This window comes from Petaurus breviceps, unplaced genomic scaffold (genome assembly GCF_028583685.1).
Source record: "Petaurus breviceps papuanus isolate PSGF00001 unplaced genomic scaffold, PetGlider_PUasm1.0 346347, whole genome shotgun sequence".
Taxonomy (NCBI): Eukaryota; Metazoa; Chordata; class Mammalia; order Diprotodontia; family Petauridae; genus Petaurus; species Petaurus breviceps.
Window position 1 is genome coordinate 1 of NW_027186145.1, and position 18,399 is coordinate 18,399.

General features: G+C 45.1%; 2 protein-coding genes across 2 annotated transcripts; one reads left to right on the forward strand and one right to left on the reverse strand.

Moving 5' to 3' along the window:
• Positions 1 to 645: 645 nt before the first annotated feature.
• LOC138167984 (ribosomal large subunit pseudouridine synthase B-like) lies at positions 646 to 10,360 on the forward strand. Its single transcript, XM_069096961.1, has 2 exons — positions 646 to 1,039; positions 8,341 to 10,360. The coding sequence occupies exon 1, from the start codon at positions 646 to 648 to the stop codon at positions 1,030 to 1,032; it is 387 nt and encodes a 128-aa protein (XP_068953062.1). The 3' UTR covers positions 1,033 to 1,039; positions 8,341 to 10,360.
• A 5-nt stretch (positions 10,361 to 10,365) lies between these two features.
• LOC138167983 (zinc finger protein 135-like) lies at positions 10,366 to 18,367 on the reverse strand. The gene is made up of 2 exons (XM_069096960.1): positions 17,543 to 18,367; positions 10,366 to 12,203 (listed from the first exon to the last, which is right to left on the reverse strand). The coding sequence occupies exons 1-2, from the start codon at positions 17,595 to 17,597 to the stop codon at positions 10,762 to 10,764; spliced, it is 1,497 nt and encodes a 498-aa protein (XP_068953061.1). The 5' UTR covers positions 17,598 to 18,367; the 3' UTR covers positions 10,366 to 10,761.
• Between the last annotated feature and the right edge of the window lie 32 nt (positions 18,368 to 18,399).

The window sequence follows — 18,399 nt, forward strand, 5'->3', positions numbered from 1 at the left end:
ACCTTCCCGGCACAGCCCGAGCAAATGAACGGAGGCTGCAAGCCCAGGGGAGGCAGCCCAAAGGCCGGGAGGGGCTTTGAGGGACCCCTGAGGGACCCGCCTTTTACCCTAGACATGGCTGGTGGGGATCAAGTCAGCGGGCGGGCCAGGACCCAAGGGGGCCGCTCCACGCGCGGGAATCCCTCGGAAGGCCCTGGAGGTGAGCCTGGAGGACGGCAGGGCATTATAGAGCGCCTACTGTTTACGCCAAGGGGGCAGGGGAGCATGGAGGGGGGCCAGGGGGCGTGGCCTGGAAGTAGCTGCTAAGGCGCGGCCCGGAGAGGTGCCAGCCCTCCTCGGGCCTCCCCAAGCAGGAGGAGGAGGAGGAGGCGGCGGCGGCGCTGCCTTCCTCGCCCTCCTCACTTCCCCCAGCCCCACCAAGGTCCCCTAGAACCCAAGCAGCAGATTGGGACAGCGAGAATCAGAGTGGGCGGGGCAAGAGGAGGAAGCGGAAGTCACATGAAGAGCACCTGCCAATCTCCGCCTCTCTAGCAGCCAATCATACCGCCGTTTCCAAGACAACCGACTCGGTCTGTGGAACGCCGAGTCCTGGCAGGGCAAGGCCTTCTGGGAAATGTAGTGCGGCGGCGCGGGCGAGCTGGGCGCATGCGCGAGACTCCTTCCCGCCGCTCTCCATGCTTACCAGCCCCGGGTGGCCTCCCCCACAGGGGCTTTCTGGGAGCGGCCGAGCTGGGCCTGGGGCGTGATGTCACCTCGGTCCTGCCGGGCCTGTCGCGGGAGGAGGGGGAGGGCCGAGAGGAGCACCTTGTGAGCTCCGCCCACGGAAGCTGCGCTGGCCCGGCCTGCCTGCGGCCTTCAGGGCCCAGAGAAGCCCGGGACTCCTGCCCGTGTGGAGGCCCGCGCCGGGATCGAGGGCCGGGGAGCGCCCAGAGCGGGCCTTCCGGGGCCCAGCCTGGAGTCCGGCGTCGGCCTAGGAGCGGGACCAAGGCCGGGAGAGCCCCCGCAGCAGCGCCACCCGGAGGAGGAAGCTAGAGGCCTGGTTCGTTCTGGGAGACTTCATAAGCGGCGTGAGGGCGCGGAGGACGCAGTGGAGAGCGTGGAGGGGGCGCGGGGGGCACAGCAGAGGGAGGCCGAGGGCGTTGGGGGACAACACACTGAGACTAGGCCGAATGGCTGAAACCCGCGGGGCGCGAGTGGGCGGGGGTCTCGGAACAGAAGCCACCGAGCAAGGACGTGACAGTCTAGCTGCGATCGGGACTTTTCGGAGCCCACACGTGCTGTTTTAAGATTGTAGTGTTTATTTCGGCTCTCGAGGCTCCTCTCCCAGAGCCTCCTCTTCCCTTCTCAAGGGAGCAGAGTCCCCGAACGCCCCTCAAGACCTTCATGAATGCACAGCCTGTCGCTGCTGCTGCTGCACACCTCAGTGGGCATCGGTCCATCTAAGTCCTCCCAGGCTCTTCTGAACCTCCCTCTGTCATTTCTTATGACACAGTAGCTTTCCGTCACAGTTCTGTACCACAGTGTGTTTAGCCAATCCCCATTTGAAAGGCAATCCCTCAATTTTCAATTCTTGGCTACTGCAAAAGAAAAGTGACGATACATATTTTTGTGTATATAGATCCTTTTCCATTTTTCTTTTAATTCTTGGTGATACAGACCTGGTAGTGTTATTGTGGGTTTAAAGGGTATGGACATTTTGTTAACCCCTTGGTTATGTTTCCAAATTGTTCTCCAGTTCACAATTCTATCGGGAGGTCATTAGCATCCCTATTTAACTCATTCCTTCAAGCTTTTGAACCGGCATTTCTCTAATCAGCAGTGATTGAGAGCATTTTGATATGACTTAGATAGCTTTGATATCTTCCTCTGAAATCTGCCTGTTCATATCCCTTGACAATTTATCAATTGGGGAATGGCTCTTATTCTTATACATTTAACTCAGTTCCCTGTGTATTTGAGAAGAGACCTTTGTCAGAGAAACTTGCTGTAACATTTCTTTTTTGTATTACTTCATTGTCTGTGGCACCTTTTAACAAAATGTACTTTGACTAATTATCTCTTTTAATTAGATTTATTTTTGCTTTTGCTCTGTCAGGGATCATGATTGTTCCCCCTGCCTTTTTTACTTCAGCTGAAATATAATCTATTTCAAATGTATCTTTTGTAAACAACATATTGTTGGATTCTGTTCTCTAATCCACTCTGCCACCTGTTCAAGTTAAGCTCTACTCACCTTGGGGGTAGGGAGACACTTTGCCAAGCTTCAAGCATTTTCTGTGCTGTTCTGTAAGTTTTTGGTGCTTCCAAGGTGGTGTGATCCAGAATGAGATGCGGTCACTGGTCTTCTGGTCTGCACTCAGGTCTTAACCCAGGAAAGGCACCCACTCCTCTGCAGCCACAATTGCTAGTGCTCCTTCTGTCGCCTGACCCCCAGTGCCCCTCTCCACCCTGGAACTGTGACTCAGAAATGCATGTGGGCATCAGCTTCACCCTGTGCCAGCAAAGGGTTCCCATTATTTCTTTCTGACCAGCTGTCTGACCCCTTTACCATTTCTGGGCTGAGCCCCCAAAACCTGCTGCTGCCATCACAGCCACCTTAAAGATCTGCCACTGCTACTGCTTCCTCCACACACTTCAGGCTGGCCCCTACCCTAGTATCACAGACCTTTCTTGCCAACTTCCCAAGTTACCTTGGACTGGAAAAAATGTCTCATCCTGACATTGTATTGGCTCTGCCTGTCCAGAATTAAATTTAAGGCATCATTATTATTATTTTTTTTCTTTTTGGAGGGGGGAGGGCAGGGCAATTGGGGTTAAGTGAGTTGTCTAAGGTCAGACAGCTAGTAAGTGTTAAATGTCTGAGACCAGATTTGAACTCAGGTCCTCCTGACTTCAGGGCCAGTGATCTATTCACTGTGCCACCTAACTGCCCCTTAAGGCATTATTTTAAACTTATTTGGAGAAAAATGTTGGGAGAGTTTGACTGGGGTCCTGCCTCTACTCCACCATCTTGACTGTACCCCTGTATATCCTATTTCAAGAAAACTGTCCACATCTGTTAAAAACCATAGGGCAAAGAAGAGAAAGAATATACCTCCTGAAAGAAAACCCAAAATGAAAACTCAAGAATATTCTAGCCAAAACCTAAAGCTTCTAGGTCAAGCAAAAAAATACTACAAGTGGACAGAAAGAAAGAATGCAAGTACCAGTAAGCCGGTTAGGACCACACAAGATTTTGCAGCTACTATTATACAGGAGCCAAGAACTTGCAATATGATATTCCAGAAGGCAAAAGCTAAAGGCATAAAGCCAAGAATAACTTAGGTAGCAAAACCAAATGTAATTCTGCAGGAGGAAAAATTAGACCTTCAGTGAAGTAGAGGTCTTCCAAGCATTCTTGATGGCAAGACCAGAGAAGGGGAAAACTTTGAAGTTCAAAAGCAGGAGTGAAGAGAAACATAAAAAGATAACCTCAAATAAAGAGTGATAAAGGCCTACATGAAGATAAATGAACTACATTCAAAAATGGGAAGATGACCCATGTGGGAGGACCGTCTGATGCCTGATAACACCAGAAGACATAGATGGAGTCCGATGGTCTGTTCTGTCTGGATGTTAAGAACAAAGAAGGGAAGAGGAGTAGAGTCTCTCAATGGGAACCAGTGGGCTAGCATCCCTGGGACAGAAAGTCAGGCCGAGTGGTGTCCATTGTTTCACCCTGCCATGAAATCCTGACCACCTTTCCAAGTCATTCATAAACCTTCCAGCATCCTAAAATGAGTCCATGTCCCTACACTCAACATCTTATCACCACTAGGATTAAGCAACTTTTTTGTGTCTCTGTGTTTCAAACAAAACTTTCCTAAAATGTCTAACTCCATTTTGTTCAAGTATCAGTGTGGCAAGTGCACTCTGGCCAGAGTACACTGTGGCAAGGCAGGTCACATCTCCACTTCAGGGTGCTGGGGTTCCCCAAAGTATTTGAAAAGGTTGCTTTTCTCTTACTGCCATTGGCTGGAGCACTGCTGACTGCATTCCTCTATTTCTAGGTGTCAGAGACCAGCACTCCAGGTCCATTTAATCACTTAACATTGAGCAACTTTTAAAAAGTAAGCATTTAGGAGGTACCTACTATGTGCCAGGCACTGTGCTAAACCCTGGGGACCAAAACAAAGACAAAAGAAAGTCCTTACTTTCAAGGAACTCACAACCTAATTGAGACAACAAGCAAATAAATATATGCAAACCATATATAAGCTAAATAGTAAGTAATTAACAGAGTGAAAGCATTAGGATTTTTTAAAGGGTTGGGAAAGGCTTCCTGTAGAAAATAGAATTTTAGTTGGGAATTGAGGGAAGCCAAGGACATCAATAGGTCAAGATGAGAAGGAAGAACATTCCAGATATGGAGGACAGCTTGTGGGGATTAAAATTATCCAACCTGCGAAAAGACTAAGGCAAAGCTGAGCCAATGGCAATTTACTAAAGGTCCATAGTCCCCTCTAATGAAGTAGACCACAGATCTTCCTCACAATCTGAGATGCTCACTCCTTCCATGGGCCCTATTTTTGTAGGGGTAGATATCCAGACAGTCAAGAATAGTTATCCCAAATACAGAATAATTCCATTGATTGACATATGATACATAGGCTAAGATAAGGAAAAATGATGTCTCATCAGGGTCATGAGTTGGGTGAAGCAAAGAATATCTCCACTGACTAGATGGTCACAAGATGGGTGGGCTTATCCTTAGGTCAGGCAGGAGCTATCTATACACTCCAAGAATATGTCGGGGGAGCTCTCTGTGGCATGCCAGCAGTCAAGCTTCACTTGGTCAGTGTTCTTGTGATTGTGCAAGTGAACTCCACAGCTGGGAAACAAGTGATAAACATTGCATCAATGGTTGAGACCTATTAGAAAGAAACTATATTCCTATGTAACTTAAATAAAGTATAGATTAATACATTGCATATTCTTAAATATGCGGAAGAGGCATGGCAAAATACAGAGTCTCTTTGGTTGATAGACCTTGCTGTTAGGGCCAAAAACGATACACTAGCAAGAGGGTCACAGATTGAGTGAAGCATGGGACATCTCCACTGACTAAGTAGTCATATGGTGGTCATAAGATGACCTGCTCATGTTGGACAAGAGAGAATGGTTCTTAAATATATAAATTTTATATATTTATAAGTATATAAATTGTACATAGTATATAAATTTTATATATAAAAAATACAAGTATATAAATTGGGGGACTTTCCATGAAGTTGAGTGTCCTCTATCACACTGGGCTTAGTCACCATGACAAGGAAAAACGAGGGTGGAGAGCCTCCAGATAACTTCCTATGATTAAACAAGTGATCTGCAGCTCACAGCTCTGGGGCCAAATATGCAGTACTTATAATCACTACCCCTATAGAATCATATCAAATTGATTGACACTGATTGAGATAGAGTGGGGGTTCTCAATGAATTGATTTTCTCAGCCTGAGAAGATGCCCAGAGTCTGATGATAAGGGTGTCTTTTTCATAGAACATCCAGAAGGTCAATGTCTCTGGATTAAAGAGTATGTGGAGAGGTAGAAGGGGAATAGAAGACTGGACAGGTGAGAAGGTGCAGGTTATGAAGGCCTTGGGAGGCTAGAGGATTTTAAAAGGATATAGCAAGAATACAGCACAAACATCTCCCCACCAACCTTGTCCCCTATTCCACCTCAGTGGTGGTGGGGAAGGGGAGTATAAGCTGTCTCTTAGCACAGTTCCTGCACAACATCAGTCCCACTAAGAGTGCTGGATGAACCTGTCTCAGCTCCCAAACACGTTTTCCTCCCTCACGTGCTTCCCTGCCAGGTATCTGTGGGCACCCACCCTTCCCCATGGATCCAGAGTGCATTCATGGGAGAGTATGACCCATATGTGTGGATTGGCGCTATTCTTATTCATGCATTTGCTTTAATTTGTGAGTACTTGTGGCGTGATTTCCTTTGCCTTATTGCTTAGTAAATAGCTATGTTTCATATCTAAAAGTGTTGATTGTGAGTGGCTGCTTTTTTTTTTTTTTTTTTGTAAATGGAAGCAATTCAGCTGGGGCAGGGAAGGAGGTGGGGAGAGAAGCATGGTGTGGACGTCTCAGTTGGGTCTATGATAAGGGGGACTGTCTTGCTCGGCCCCAGAGACAGTGAGCCTCCTAATAAGGGCAAGTTTCCTCAGCCTAGGGTATGAGTTAGGGGGACAGCCAGAGGGGCACAGCATCACAGAGCCTCTGTCATGCATCTTGTTTCAGAGTCCTGGGCACCAACACTGTCTTGCACCTCCAGCTCAGGACATACCTGCAAGGTGATCCCTGTAGTCAGAGTTGGAGTCTAACCAACATCCCTCCATTCTGCCCCAGAAAAGGGAACAGTTTTGCCAAAGGACCTTCATCTGTCTGCAAACATACAAATTCACACAAAAATGTCATCTAAACTTGGATTTCAAGTGCTCTCTTGCAGTCATTCAATGCAAGGTCGAGAAGTCTACAGAAATCCCAGGGAACAGGTTTGATGGTCACTGGGCCTGGGCAGGATGCCCACCCCCTTGACTATCCAGATCTTCACAGCAGAAGCAGCCCCCAAGGGACCTCAGTATCCTAGGATGTGACAGCATCCACTTCTGACCCTGCTTCTGGGGTGGGGCAGGGTGGGGAGGAGAAACAGGGATTCTAACCTCAGAGGGGTGGGACTGACAAGATTTGGAGGATGGCTTGGACCCCAGCTAGGATCTGGGCAAGGAAGCTTGACCAGGTAATTGCTAACATCCATTCCAGTTCCAAGTCCTATGGCCCCAGGACATCTGTTGCAGAGGGGAAGCCCAGAAGATTTCGTATTTTATATGACTTTGGGAAGTTGTGGCAATAAGGTGGGTTGTGAAAGTAGGTGTTGGATGTGTAAGAGGTGGAACCTCAGCACTGTAAAGGGAATTACAGTTTTCATATTGATCCATATGCATAATGAATATACTAATAATTCAGATTTTCCAAGGGACTCTGTCTTGGTAGTCAGACTAAAAGGCAGCTGAAACAATCAATCACACTGTTTACACGCTATCGCAATCACTGCATTCCTGTGCCTGTATACCTTAAGTGAAGCAAATCGAAGATTGTAAATCACCACAGAACTCGGGTCCTATACCCCAACACACAATGGCCCCAAGGAGCTGAAACAATGTTGTTTCCACAGGTCTCCGGAATATACATATTTTGGATTTGTGGGCTTGTTGCTCAGGCCCTGGGAGACTGTTTATAAACACTTTCTCCCCTCCCTTCCTACTTGTGATTTATGTATAAAATCTCTGCCTTCACTACAGCAAGCTGGAATTCTGATCAGGTGAATTCCTGAATTGCAAACCTGTTCTTCTTAATGAAACTAATTAAGTCACCACTTGATTACTGGCACCTTATTGGGGTCACATCACTTCCAGATTAAAGACCAACTCAGTAAAATTCTGTTAACATCCAACCCTCTAGGCTGGGCTCTCAGGACTCAACCTGGAGTCATTGGTTTTAATACAGTAATTAGACCAGGGATTCTTGACTAGGGGTTCTGAGAACTTAAAAAAATATATTTTGACAATTCTATTTTAAGATGATTTATTTTCTTTGTGATCCTATGTATTTTATTCAATTAAAACCATGGTTTTGAGAAGCAGCCCTTATCTTCACGATAGTGGCAAAGGGATCCACGACACAGAAAAGATAAAGAATCCCTCATCTGTCTATGCAGTTTTTCTCAGATACATATACAGCATCAGATAAATTGGCTTTTCACATAAGTACTGGTAATCTAGGCTGAGTATGAATAACAGCAATTCCCCAGGTTTGCCATTGAAACAAAATGAGTCACTCATACATAGTTCATTTGACAGGTAACAACAAGATATACTTAGCCATAGTGAAAGAAGGATATTCAACAATGATCAACATTGTGGACACCTCAAGTTAATTCAATTGAGTGAAGCTCCTTCACCCATCATGGTCCACCAGCTAAGCTCTTGAAAGATGTCCCCTCAAATCACTAATAATTAAATGCATGTTAAAAACATTTCTTAGGTACCATCACCCACCTGTCAGACTGGCTAACATGACAGAAAAAGGATAAATGCTGGAGATGTGGGGAAATTGGGACACTAATGCATTGTTGATGGAGTTGTGAACTGATCCAATCATTCTGGAAACAATTTGGAACTATACACTAAGGGCTATCAGATTGTGCATACCCTTTGACCCAGCAATACCATTATTAGGCCAAAATTAATACAAGCAGCAGAGAATTGATCCGTATTTTCTTATCTATGCTTCAGAGGCTGCACTGTGTATACAATCACCTGCAAACAAAAGATCATGCACCAACCAATGAACTCCCTCCACTTTGGTCTTGGCTTGGAGCCTTTTCAAGTTGAAGAATTTACTGTCAGTGCAGTAGCTGACTTTGATGGCGTATTCATCTTCACTGAAGGTATTTGACAATATGTCTGAAAAGAGCATGAACACATAAATGCTCCATCAGCCAGCACCCTACATCAATTACAGCAAATAGAGAAGTTCTGAATGCTATGGGTAAGCTCACTTACCTTGGCAGTACACTTTCCAGGGTTGTACACATTAAGAGATTGACGCACACATTGCCAGAGCTGGCTCAGTGTCTGGGAGTCTCCAAAGGAAAGTATGGGAGAGAAGAGGTATTAGATTGACTACCAAACTGAAGGTCTACAGAGCTGTGATGCTTATCCCATTATTGTCTGCCTGTGAAACCCGGACAGTCTACCAGCACCATGCCAGGAAACTGAATCGTTTCCATCTGAATTGTCTTAGGAAGATTCTGAAGATCACCTGGCAGGATAAGGCACCAGACAGTGATGTCCTTTCTGGAACTAAACTGCCAAGCATTCAAACTCTGCTTCAGAGCGCACAGCTCCGACGGGCTGGTCACACTGTTCAAATGCCAAACACATGCTTGCCAAAATGACTATTTTATGGAGGACTCACCCAAGGCAAGTGTTCACATGGTGGTCAGAAGAAGTGATACAAGGACATTCTCAAGGTCTCTCTGAAGAACTTTGGAATCAATTATATGGGAGATACTGGCACAGGACCACCAGCATGGCATGCCCCCCTCAGAGTAGGTGCTGTGCTCTATGAGCAAAGCAGAACTTAAGTAGCTCAAAAGAAATACAAGATGCACAAACTGAGAGAATCCACCCCAAATGTCCGTGTGGACTATTTGTGCCCCACCTGTGGTAGAGCATTCTGAGCTTGCACTGGTCTGATCAGCTACAGTCAGACGCAATGTAACTTGACTCTTGATGTCATTTTGGGCCTCTTCCATAACAAAGGACAAAAATTACTAGGTCCATACCCCAAAGAGATCAAAGGAAAAGGGCCCACATGTGCAAAAATACTTGTAACAGCTCTTTGTGATACCAAAGGACTGGAAGTTGAGGGGATGCCCATCAACTGGGGCAGGGCTGAACAAGGTGTGGTATATGATGAGAAAAATGATTATTTGGGGAGATCCAGAGCTTCCCCCCTTTTTCTGAAGTTCTCATTTCATGGCTCAGCCTCTGAAGAACAGGACGGATTGATGGTGGATAGGATTAACATTCTCCTCAATCTAGGTATTGCTACCCCAACCAACCTACAAGGTGAAATTACAGCCCACTGTGTTCTACTCAGACTTGGGGAGGTGGGGGAATATAGTCCTTTGTCTAGATTTCCCCTAGACTGAGGGTGATTTGAAGGAAATGATATGATCAAACTTACATCCCCTATTCCCTTATTCGAACAGGTCCACCTGTCATTACTATATTCATTCTCTCTCACTGTTAACCAGAGTTGATTACCACCCTCGCACACATCCACTCTTATAAGGGGATATAAACTGTGAGCCCACTGCCATGAGTCATCTTTAAATTGAGAGAAGGCCAGATGACCATCCCTTATATTAATAATATGCTAGCACTATTAAGAAAATGATTAGTTACCCAGAAACTATATCTCTTGAACATTTTAAATGTTACAGTAGTGATGGAATACTGTTGTGCTATAATAAATGATGAAGAGAATGGTTTCAGAAAAACTTAGGACTTATATAAACATACAACAAAGTGAAGTGAGTAGAATCAGCAGAACACCATACACAGTAATAGCAATATTGTAACGTTGTTCAGCTGTGAAAGACAGCTACTCTGATCAAGACAATTACCCACAATTCCAAAGGACTCATGAAGAAAAATGCTATCCACCTCCAGAAAATAAGCTCCAGGTGCAGATGGAAGCAGATTTTTTTACCCTTTATTTTTCTTGCCTTATTTTTTTTTTTGCTACATATGGAAATGTTTTGCATGATTTCACATGTATAATGGGTATCATATTGCTTGCCTTCTCGATGGGTGGAGAAGGGACTGGAAGATGAGAATTTGGAACTCAAACATTTTCAAATGAATGTTAAAAAAATAAACATTAAAAAAAACACACTCCCCCCTTCTAGGTCTTCAAAGCTGCTTTGTATTCAGAGCCTGAGGAAGGGACATTAGCAGTCGAAGTCCTTTGTCCCCTGAGTCAACTAAGATATAAGAAATGTCCATGTTTAAGGGAAAACAAGTCTAACCTGCACAGGGGTGGGAGGAGAGGTATGATATAGTGTTTCTACCACCATCAATCTTTCCACATCACACTTAAAACTTTTCTCTATGGAACTCTCCAGTGTTTGGTAAGCTGTGTGCTCAAAAGATAGGTTTTCCTACATAAATTACATTATTAGACTTCACTCCAGTATGAATACGCTGATGTTGTGTAAGGTGTGTGCTCTGACGGAAGACCTTCCCACATCGATTACATCCATAAGGCTTCTCTCCAGTATGAACCCTCTGGTGTCGAGTAAGCTCTGTGCTCAGTCGAAAGGCCTTCCCACACTCATTACATCCATAAGGCTTCTCTCCAGTATGAATTCTCTGGTGTCGAGTAAGCTCTGTACTCAGTCGGAAGGCCTTCCCACATTCATTACAATCATAAGGTTTCTCTCCAGTATGAATCCTGTGATGTACAGTAAGATGGCCCCTCTGCCTGAAGGCCTTCCCACATTCATTACATTTGTGAGGCTTTTCTCCAGTATGAATACGCAGATGTTGAGTAAGCTGTGTTCTCACTCGAAAGACCTTCCCACATTCTTTGCATCCATAAGGTTTTTCTCCAGTATGAATTCTCTGATGTTGAGTAAACTGGTCTTTCTGGTAAAAGGCCTTCCCACACTCATTACATTCATGAGGTTTCTCTCCAGTGTGAATTCTCTGGTGCCTAGTAAGCTGTCCTCTACGGCGAAAGGCCTTCCCACATTCATTACATCCATAGGGTTTCTCTCCAGTATGAATCCTCTGATGTCTTGTAAGTGATTCTCTCAGGCAGAAGGCCTTCTCACATTCATGGCATTCATAAGGTTTCTCTCTAGCATGCATTCTCTGATGCTGAGTAAACTGGGCATTCCAGAGGAAGACATTCCCACAAGCATTGCATACTAAAGATTTCTTATCAGCATAACTCCTTTGATGGGAAGTAACAGAAAAGCTGTGATTGAGAGGCATCACACAGTCACTATATTCATAAAGTTGCAGTCCAGTGTGGATTCTTTGATGTTCCATGAATTGAACATTTTGGGTAGAGATTTCTCCCAATTCATTACAGTTTATGGTTTTCTCTTCAATATCATTTGTCTCAAAGGACTGAATGAATTGGCTGAAGTTGACAGTTCTCTCACAGTCATTGTAGTCATTAGGCTGCTTTCCAGCATATAGTCCATGATATTCAATAAAATCTGGTTTAGAGATGAAGGATTCCCCACATTCATTATCATTGGAAACTATCTCCCTTGAAGATATTCTCTGACATTGACTTGGTTCTGAAGACACAATGAAGCTCCTCCCAAGTGCATCACAGCCATAAAGACTGTCTGCTAGAGAGATTCTCTGTTTTGAGAACAGCATGAGTCCTAGCCTGATGCTTTGGTCACAGCCGCAGCCTCTCACTCTAGGGGGAGTTTTCATCTGGGTCAGTTTTCCTTCCTGAGAATTCTTCTCCTCACTGCTCTGCTTGAGTCTAGGCTGGGATGAAGGCCCCATAAAAATAACCATCTCTGGAGGGAAGTCCTTGGTTTCAGGCCTGGATTCTCCATCTGGAAAATAAAGAAAATGGAAACATCACCTGTATCCATCTGCTGAACACTTAATCCTATTTTGTGTCTCTTTTTGACACAAGAGGAAACTAGATGCCAGACTTGAAATCAGCAAGGCCTGAGCTCAAATCCTGCCCCAGATACTTACTAGTTGGATGACCCTGGGCAAGTCATTTAACTGCTGCCTTCCTCAGTTTCTTCATATGTAAAATGGGGATTATAATAGCACCTGCTTCTCAAGATTGTTGTGAGGATCAAATGAGATATTTGGAAAGCATTTAGCAGAGTGCTTGGCAAATAGTAGGCATTCAGTAGATTCCATTCCAAACAATTATTACCACAATTTAAACGACAGAATTAGTGATACCTGGTTGGTATTATCACTCGTAGATTTTAAATGCTTCTACATTGATCCTCATTTTAGTTTTGAAAGGTAAAGAAGACAGTTATTATCCATAACATATCCTCCCTGGCCTGCCCCTCAGCACCTTGGCAAAGCTCACATTCTAAGTCTTCTTTCTGCTTAGAACGATGCTAGGAACCGATGGCTGCTTCAGCCTGCTTCTTTCCCATGTGCATGGGGACTCAAGATATATTTGAAGGCGACACAGACTGTCAGTTAAATTTTGAGACAAGATTTAAACTGAACTGAAATCTGAAACAGAGTAAGGATAGAGATTGGGGTGATGCCAACTCAAGCCTTACTACAGTACAGCTGGACTTCTGCTCATGTCTCCGTTTGTCCATCTCGTTTTTAATGACCTTTTCCATATTTTGTACCTATCCTAGATCTAGTTATTATGTACCTATTTCGTGTGCACATTCTCTCTGAGAGCACAGTCTTCATGTCCCTTGCACTCAGAACTCCACCAGGCCCATGGTTGGTGCTTAATTAAAAGGTTCAGAAATGGATTAGTATAATCAATTCTGCTATAATGCTGGTTTGTAAAGTTCAAATATGTTCCAACATGGTTGACATATTAGTGAACAATCTGAATTTTACTCAAATTTCACATTTGTTTACATAAGATTTTGTCCACAAGATACAAAGAGAACGCAGAAAATAGCACCACTTTCCAGCAGCTCACAAGTTGCTGGTGCCCACTCTCACAGGTGAACCTCAGGTCTTTTTCCAGGTAGAATGCCACAGTCACCAAATCTTCTGGTGCAGCAGGAGCTGGAGGTAGAGTGCTGGTCTGCACCCACAAACTCCACCCCCTCCCACATGCTGCCACGGCCAAGGCCCATCCCTCTCCCTCTGAAGCTGCAGTCCACTGAGGCCAGCCTTTCAGGAGCAGTTAATTTTGTCAGCATGGGTCCTGGGGGACTCACAGTGCAGGCTGAGCAGCAGCCTGAGAACTCGGATGCTAGCGGTATTTATTATGATATTTATGCATTTTAACCATAATGCTGCCATTATTATTGGTCCTATTTTTTGTCAAAGACAAAGTTTTGAGTATCACCTCCTAGCTCCCTTTTTTTCCATAAGCCCTGCAGGTTTTACTGTGTGATTTGCATAGCACAGTGACTTTTAGGAACATATATGTTGAATTGTAGCAAAACTGAGTGTTCCCATGTTACTACAGAAACATACAGCTTCGACATCAGACTCTAACAGATCTAACATTTAGATTTTTCCCCCACCAGTTTCTTTTGTTACCCTCTTTACATTGGTTTTTCTTGGCTTAAAAGTTTTTAAATTTTATGGGACTAAATGTTCCTTTTACTTTTTCATTTGTTGTGAATTCCTTCCCTACCATAGGTATGAAAGGGCAGCACTCTATCCAATGACAATTCTTTTTTCCCTGAAAATATTACTTAGGTAACAGATTTATTTGAAATTTACTGTGGTAAGATGCTAGTCTGTCTCTCTCCTCAGTCAGGATATGGGCCATTTTTTCCAGGGTTCTTGTCAAATAAGGAAGTTTCTTCAATTGTCTGTATTCTAGGAATAGTCCTGTTTTGCAGGAAGGAGGTGAACACTTTGGTGGAAGAGGGTAATAGCTGAAATGAGTGAGACGGTAGGAGAGAGTACCTGGCTGTTGTTTCTGTAATCACATCTCCAGGCCCAAATGAAGGGGGAATGCCGAGTCACTGCCACAGGTGCGTGAGATATTACAGAGATGGCACAATAGGGAAGGGGTCCGTCCGTCTGTCCGTCCTTCCTTCCTTCCCCTTTTTGGAGGGCAATTGGGGTCAAGTAACTTGCCCAAGGTTGCACGGCTAGTTGTGTGTGTGTGGGCATGTGGGTATGTGGGTGTATGGGTGTGTGGGTGTTAAGTGTCTGAGGCCAGAACTCAGGTTCTCCTGACTCCAGGGCTGGCGCTTTACTCACTATGCCACCTAGCCGCCCCTGGAAGGGGATTTTCAAGAGATAGAAAGAAGGGCAATCTGAAAGCTCTAGGCCAAGGAGCTTGACTCCAATTTCTGGCAAAAGGTCAACACACATTCTTAAAGCAGCACTGAGTACCCAGACAGATCACCCGGTCGTGAGATCACATAGGCAGCCAGGCAGGGTCTCCCAAATTCACTGTTTCCTCGTCTCTCCTATTGGAGACTGGGAGGATTTCAAACAGGACTTGCAGAAATAAAGGAAGACTGAAATAACTGGAGAAGACTGTTGGCATGTGGTTCATCCATCCCCTTGAAAAAATGACATAACCGGAAATGATCTAAAGACTGTCACAGACCAATCAAATCAACAAAGGGATGCCTGCCAGAACCCGAAAAATCAAACACTCAAAGTCACAGGAATAACTAGATAAGGAATTCAAGGAAAATAACAGAGAGCCTTGGGATAAAGGGAGTCTAAGCATCACCATAAGTCAGTTATCAATCAATACGCATTTTAAAGCTCTAGCTGTGCGTCAGGGAGGCCGATGTGCAGGCCTGGAGCCTAGCAGAAAGACCAGGGGCAGACACTTAAATCTGAGTCACCTGAGGAGATGAGGGCAACAGCGATGCAAACCATGACCCCAAGTGAGAGTATAGAAAGAAAAGAGAAGGTGGACTAGGGCAGGCCTCGAGAACACACACTAAAGCATGTGGACTGGGTCCTCTTCAGTTCTGTGCTTCGTGATTTCAACTGAGCCATCACCGAAGAGGCGAATTCACCCTAATTAACTCCCTCTCCTCACCACAGCTCTTCTGGACCTCTACACATCTCCTCAGACCTTGCTGGGCTCCTGCTGCCCCCACCCTCGCAGCTGAGAATGCTGCCTATTTTACTGAGAACACTGGGCTCCCTCTCCTCTCCTCCTGCATGTCTCACATCATCCAGATGCCTTCTGCCACTCTCCTCAACCACTTCTCCTGGTTAAGACACACCCCTCTACATGCTCAAGGTTCCCATTCCATTCCATCTCCAGCAGACTGCCTCCTCCATCATCCTCTCCCTTATCTCCTTCCCTACCATCTTCCTCATCCTCAAAACGCCTCACATGATCTATCCCTACTATCATCCCATATCTCTCCTCCCTTTCGTGGCTAAATTTTGGAATGCTGTCTACAATAGATGCTTCCACTTCCTTCCCCCTCACTCTCTTCTCAATTTTCTATAGTTTAGCTCCCAATCTCATCATTCAATCAAAACTGCTATCCCCAAAGTGACTAACAATATCCTTATTCCTAAAGCTAATATCTTTTTCTCAGTCCTCAGACTTCTTGACCTTCTAGCAGTCCTTGACACTGTCCCTCTCTTCTCCTTTATAGTCCCTTCTCTGGGTTTTTGTGACCCAACTCTTTCCTGGGTCTTCTCCTACCCAACAGCTCCTTCTCAGTCTTCTTTACTGGACCTTCATCCAAGTCATGCCTGTTAGTCACGAGTGGTCCACAGGTCTTTGTCCTGGGCCGTCTTCTCCCTCTATGCTATTTTTGCATGATGATGTCATCAGTTCTCATAGATTTAATTAACATTTCTACGCTGATGCTTTTCAAATCTACTTATTCAGCCCCAAACTCTCATCTTCAAACACCTCATGGACCTCTGGTACTGGATGTTCCACAGACACCTTAAACTCAGTATGTCCAAAACTGAACTCGATTATCTTCCACTAAACCCTCCCCCAACACACTCCTAACTTCTGTATTACTGTCAAGGTAACTACAGCGTAGACATCATTCTAGTTTCCTCATTCTCACCCCCACAGCCATTCTATTGCCAAGTCTTGTCCAAGTCCCCAACATAACCCCTTCTCTCCTCTTTGGTGAAGGACCTCCCGCCCTCATGCCTGCACTATCGCAATAGCCTTCAGGTGGGTCTGGCTCCACCCTAGTTCATTCTCCAGCCACCAAAGTTGATTTTCCTAAAGCACAGGTCTGATCATGTCACATCTCCATTCAGTAAAGTCCAGTGCCTCCCTATCTCTTCTTCATCTGTCCCTCCCACCCTTCTGGACTTGTTGCACTTTATAATCCCCCCATATGCTCTTCTATCTGGCCTCCATGTTGCTCCCATCTCTGAGCAGGCATTTTCACCGATATTCTCTCTTGGGTTCCTTTCAAATCCCAGCTAATTCCACCTCCCCACCCCCACCCCCCAATTCTAGTGCCTTCTCTCTGATCCTCCAATCTGTCTCTTTTATAGCTTGTTTGTCCACATCAGACTGTGAACTCCTTGAGTCTTTTGACCTTTTTTTTTTTGGTAACTCCAGCAGCTAGTGAAGTGCCTGGAACATGGCGGGCGCTTAATAAATGTTTACTGACTGACACCAATGGGTATGACATGAAGAATCAACAAAGGTCACTGAGAAGGAATGGTCAGACAGGTATGAGAACCAGGAGAAAACAGTACCATGAAAACCAAGTAAGGAGGGAGATTATGACAGTGTCAAAGGCTGCGGAGAAGTCAAGGGTGAAGTTTGAGAAAAGACCATCAGATTCAGGCCAAAAAAAGTCAGAAGAGAGACTGCAGAGGGGCCAAAGGGAGGAAGATGAGGCTCTAAGGGAGAGAGTATCTGGAAGGGGAGGAGAAAGGAGACAATATATAGTGAGGATATTGAGTAACATAATCAGTAAAATACTCAGAAAAGGGAGCATTCCAGCAGGAGCTTGGGGATATAGAGGTCATTGATATTATTTTCAGCCAACGTTCCTATACACACTGATAGATAAGGAGAGATAGGCACAGTGGGGGGGGGGGGGGGTGCGGGAAGAGGTGAGAGACATAAAAAGGAAGCAGAATGAATACTGGGGATGTTACAGCACTCAAAGGTGGAAGAGAGAACTGGATTATGGTTGGGTCACTGGCAGTAGGCTGATGAGACAGCTGAGCATGAACAAACGTGAGCGTCAAATACCGTAATAGGCTAAGGACTCAGCCAAATGAGGTAAAGGCTCACCGATCAGAAGCCAGGATCTCAGGAAGCCAAGGACCAGGGGAAGAGAGGGTGGCATTGCTGGCAAGTGCTAAAGTTGGGCTTTCCCTCTATTAATCACCTGGACGTTTTCTCTCCGTGGTTATGATCCCACTGAATATTGTCTCACAACTTCCTGAAATGTGGTATTCAGGTGGTGGCTGTTTTTCATAGATCTCCTCTGTTCAGTTAAGTGGCACAGTGGATACAGTACCGGTCCTGGAGTCAGGAAGAATCATCTTCCTGAATTCACATCTGTGTGACCCTAGGCAAGTCACTTCACCCTGCTGGCCTGTTTCCTCATCTGTCAAATGAGTCAAAGAAGGAAAGGTCAAATGTGTCCAGTATCTTTGTCAAGAAAACCCCAAATGGGATCACAGTCAGAAACAGCTGGAAGTGACTGGACAACAAGATCTTCTGCAAACATCATGATTCTTAAGATTTTCCTCAGCCCTCCATAATCATTAAACACCCAGAAAAAAGGCTTCTCAGCACGGAGCTACTCAGAATCCATCAAGGACCTCAAACTCACTGATGAAATCAAGCTGATACCTGGAGTGCCTGACACTGCTGATAGGGGAATCAGCCATAAACTCATAGCTATGGACGAATGACAGACACTGGACCTCTTCCCACCTGGCTCCTAAAACACCACCTTCAAGGTCCCTCCTCCCCAAAGGTAAAAAAAAAAAAAAGATACATACATATATATGTATATGTATATATCAAATAAATTGAGCCCCACTTACTTGGAGCTATAACCGCCTTGTGACATGAATACAGCAATCTACTATACCATGGCTAAGAAGCCAGCTCCTCTCCAAATCCTTGTTCAAGGCCAT

Excerpts from the sequence above, each read along its gene's own strand:
- LOC138167984 (XM_069096961.1), top strand. The coding sequence starts at position 646 with ATGCGCGAGACTCCTTCCCGCCGCTCTCCATGCTTACCAGCCCCGGGT.
- LOC138167983 (XM_069096960.1), bottom strand. The coding sequence starts at position 17,597 with ATGCCACCCTCTCTTCCCCTGGTCCTTGGCTTCCTGAGATCCTGGCTT. Across the intron at positions 12,204-17,542 it reads GAGATCCTGGCTTCTGATCG|ATGGAGAATCCAGGCCTGAA; the intron begins GTGAGCCTTTAC and ends TTTATTTTCCAG.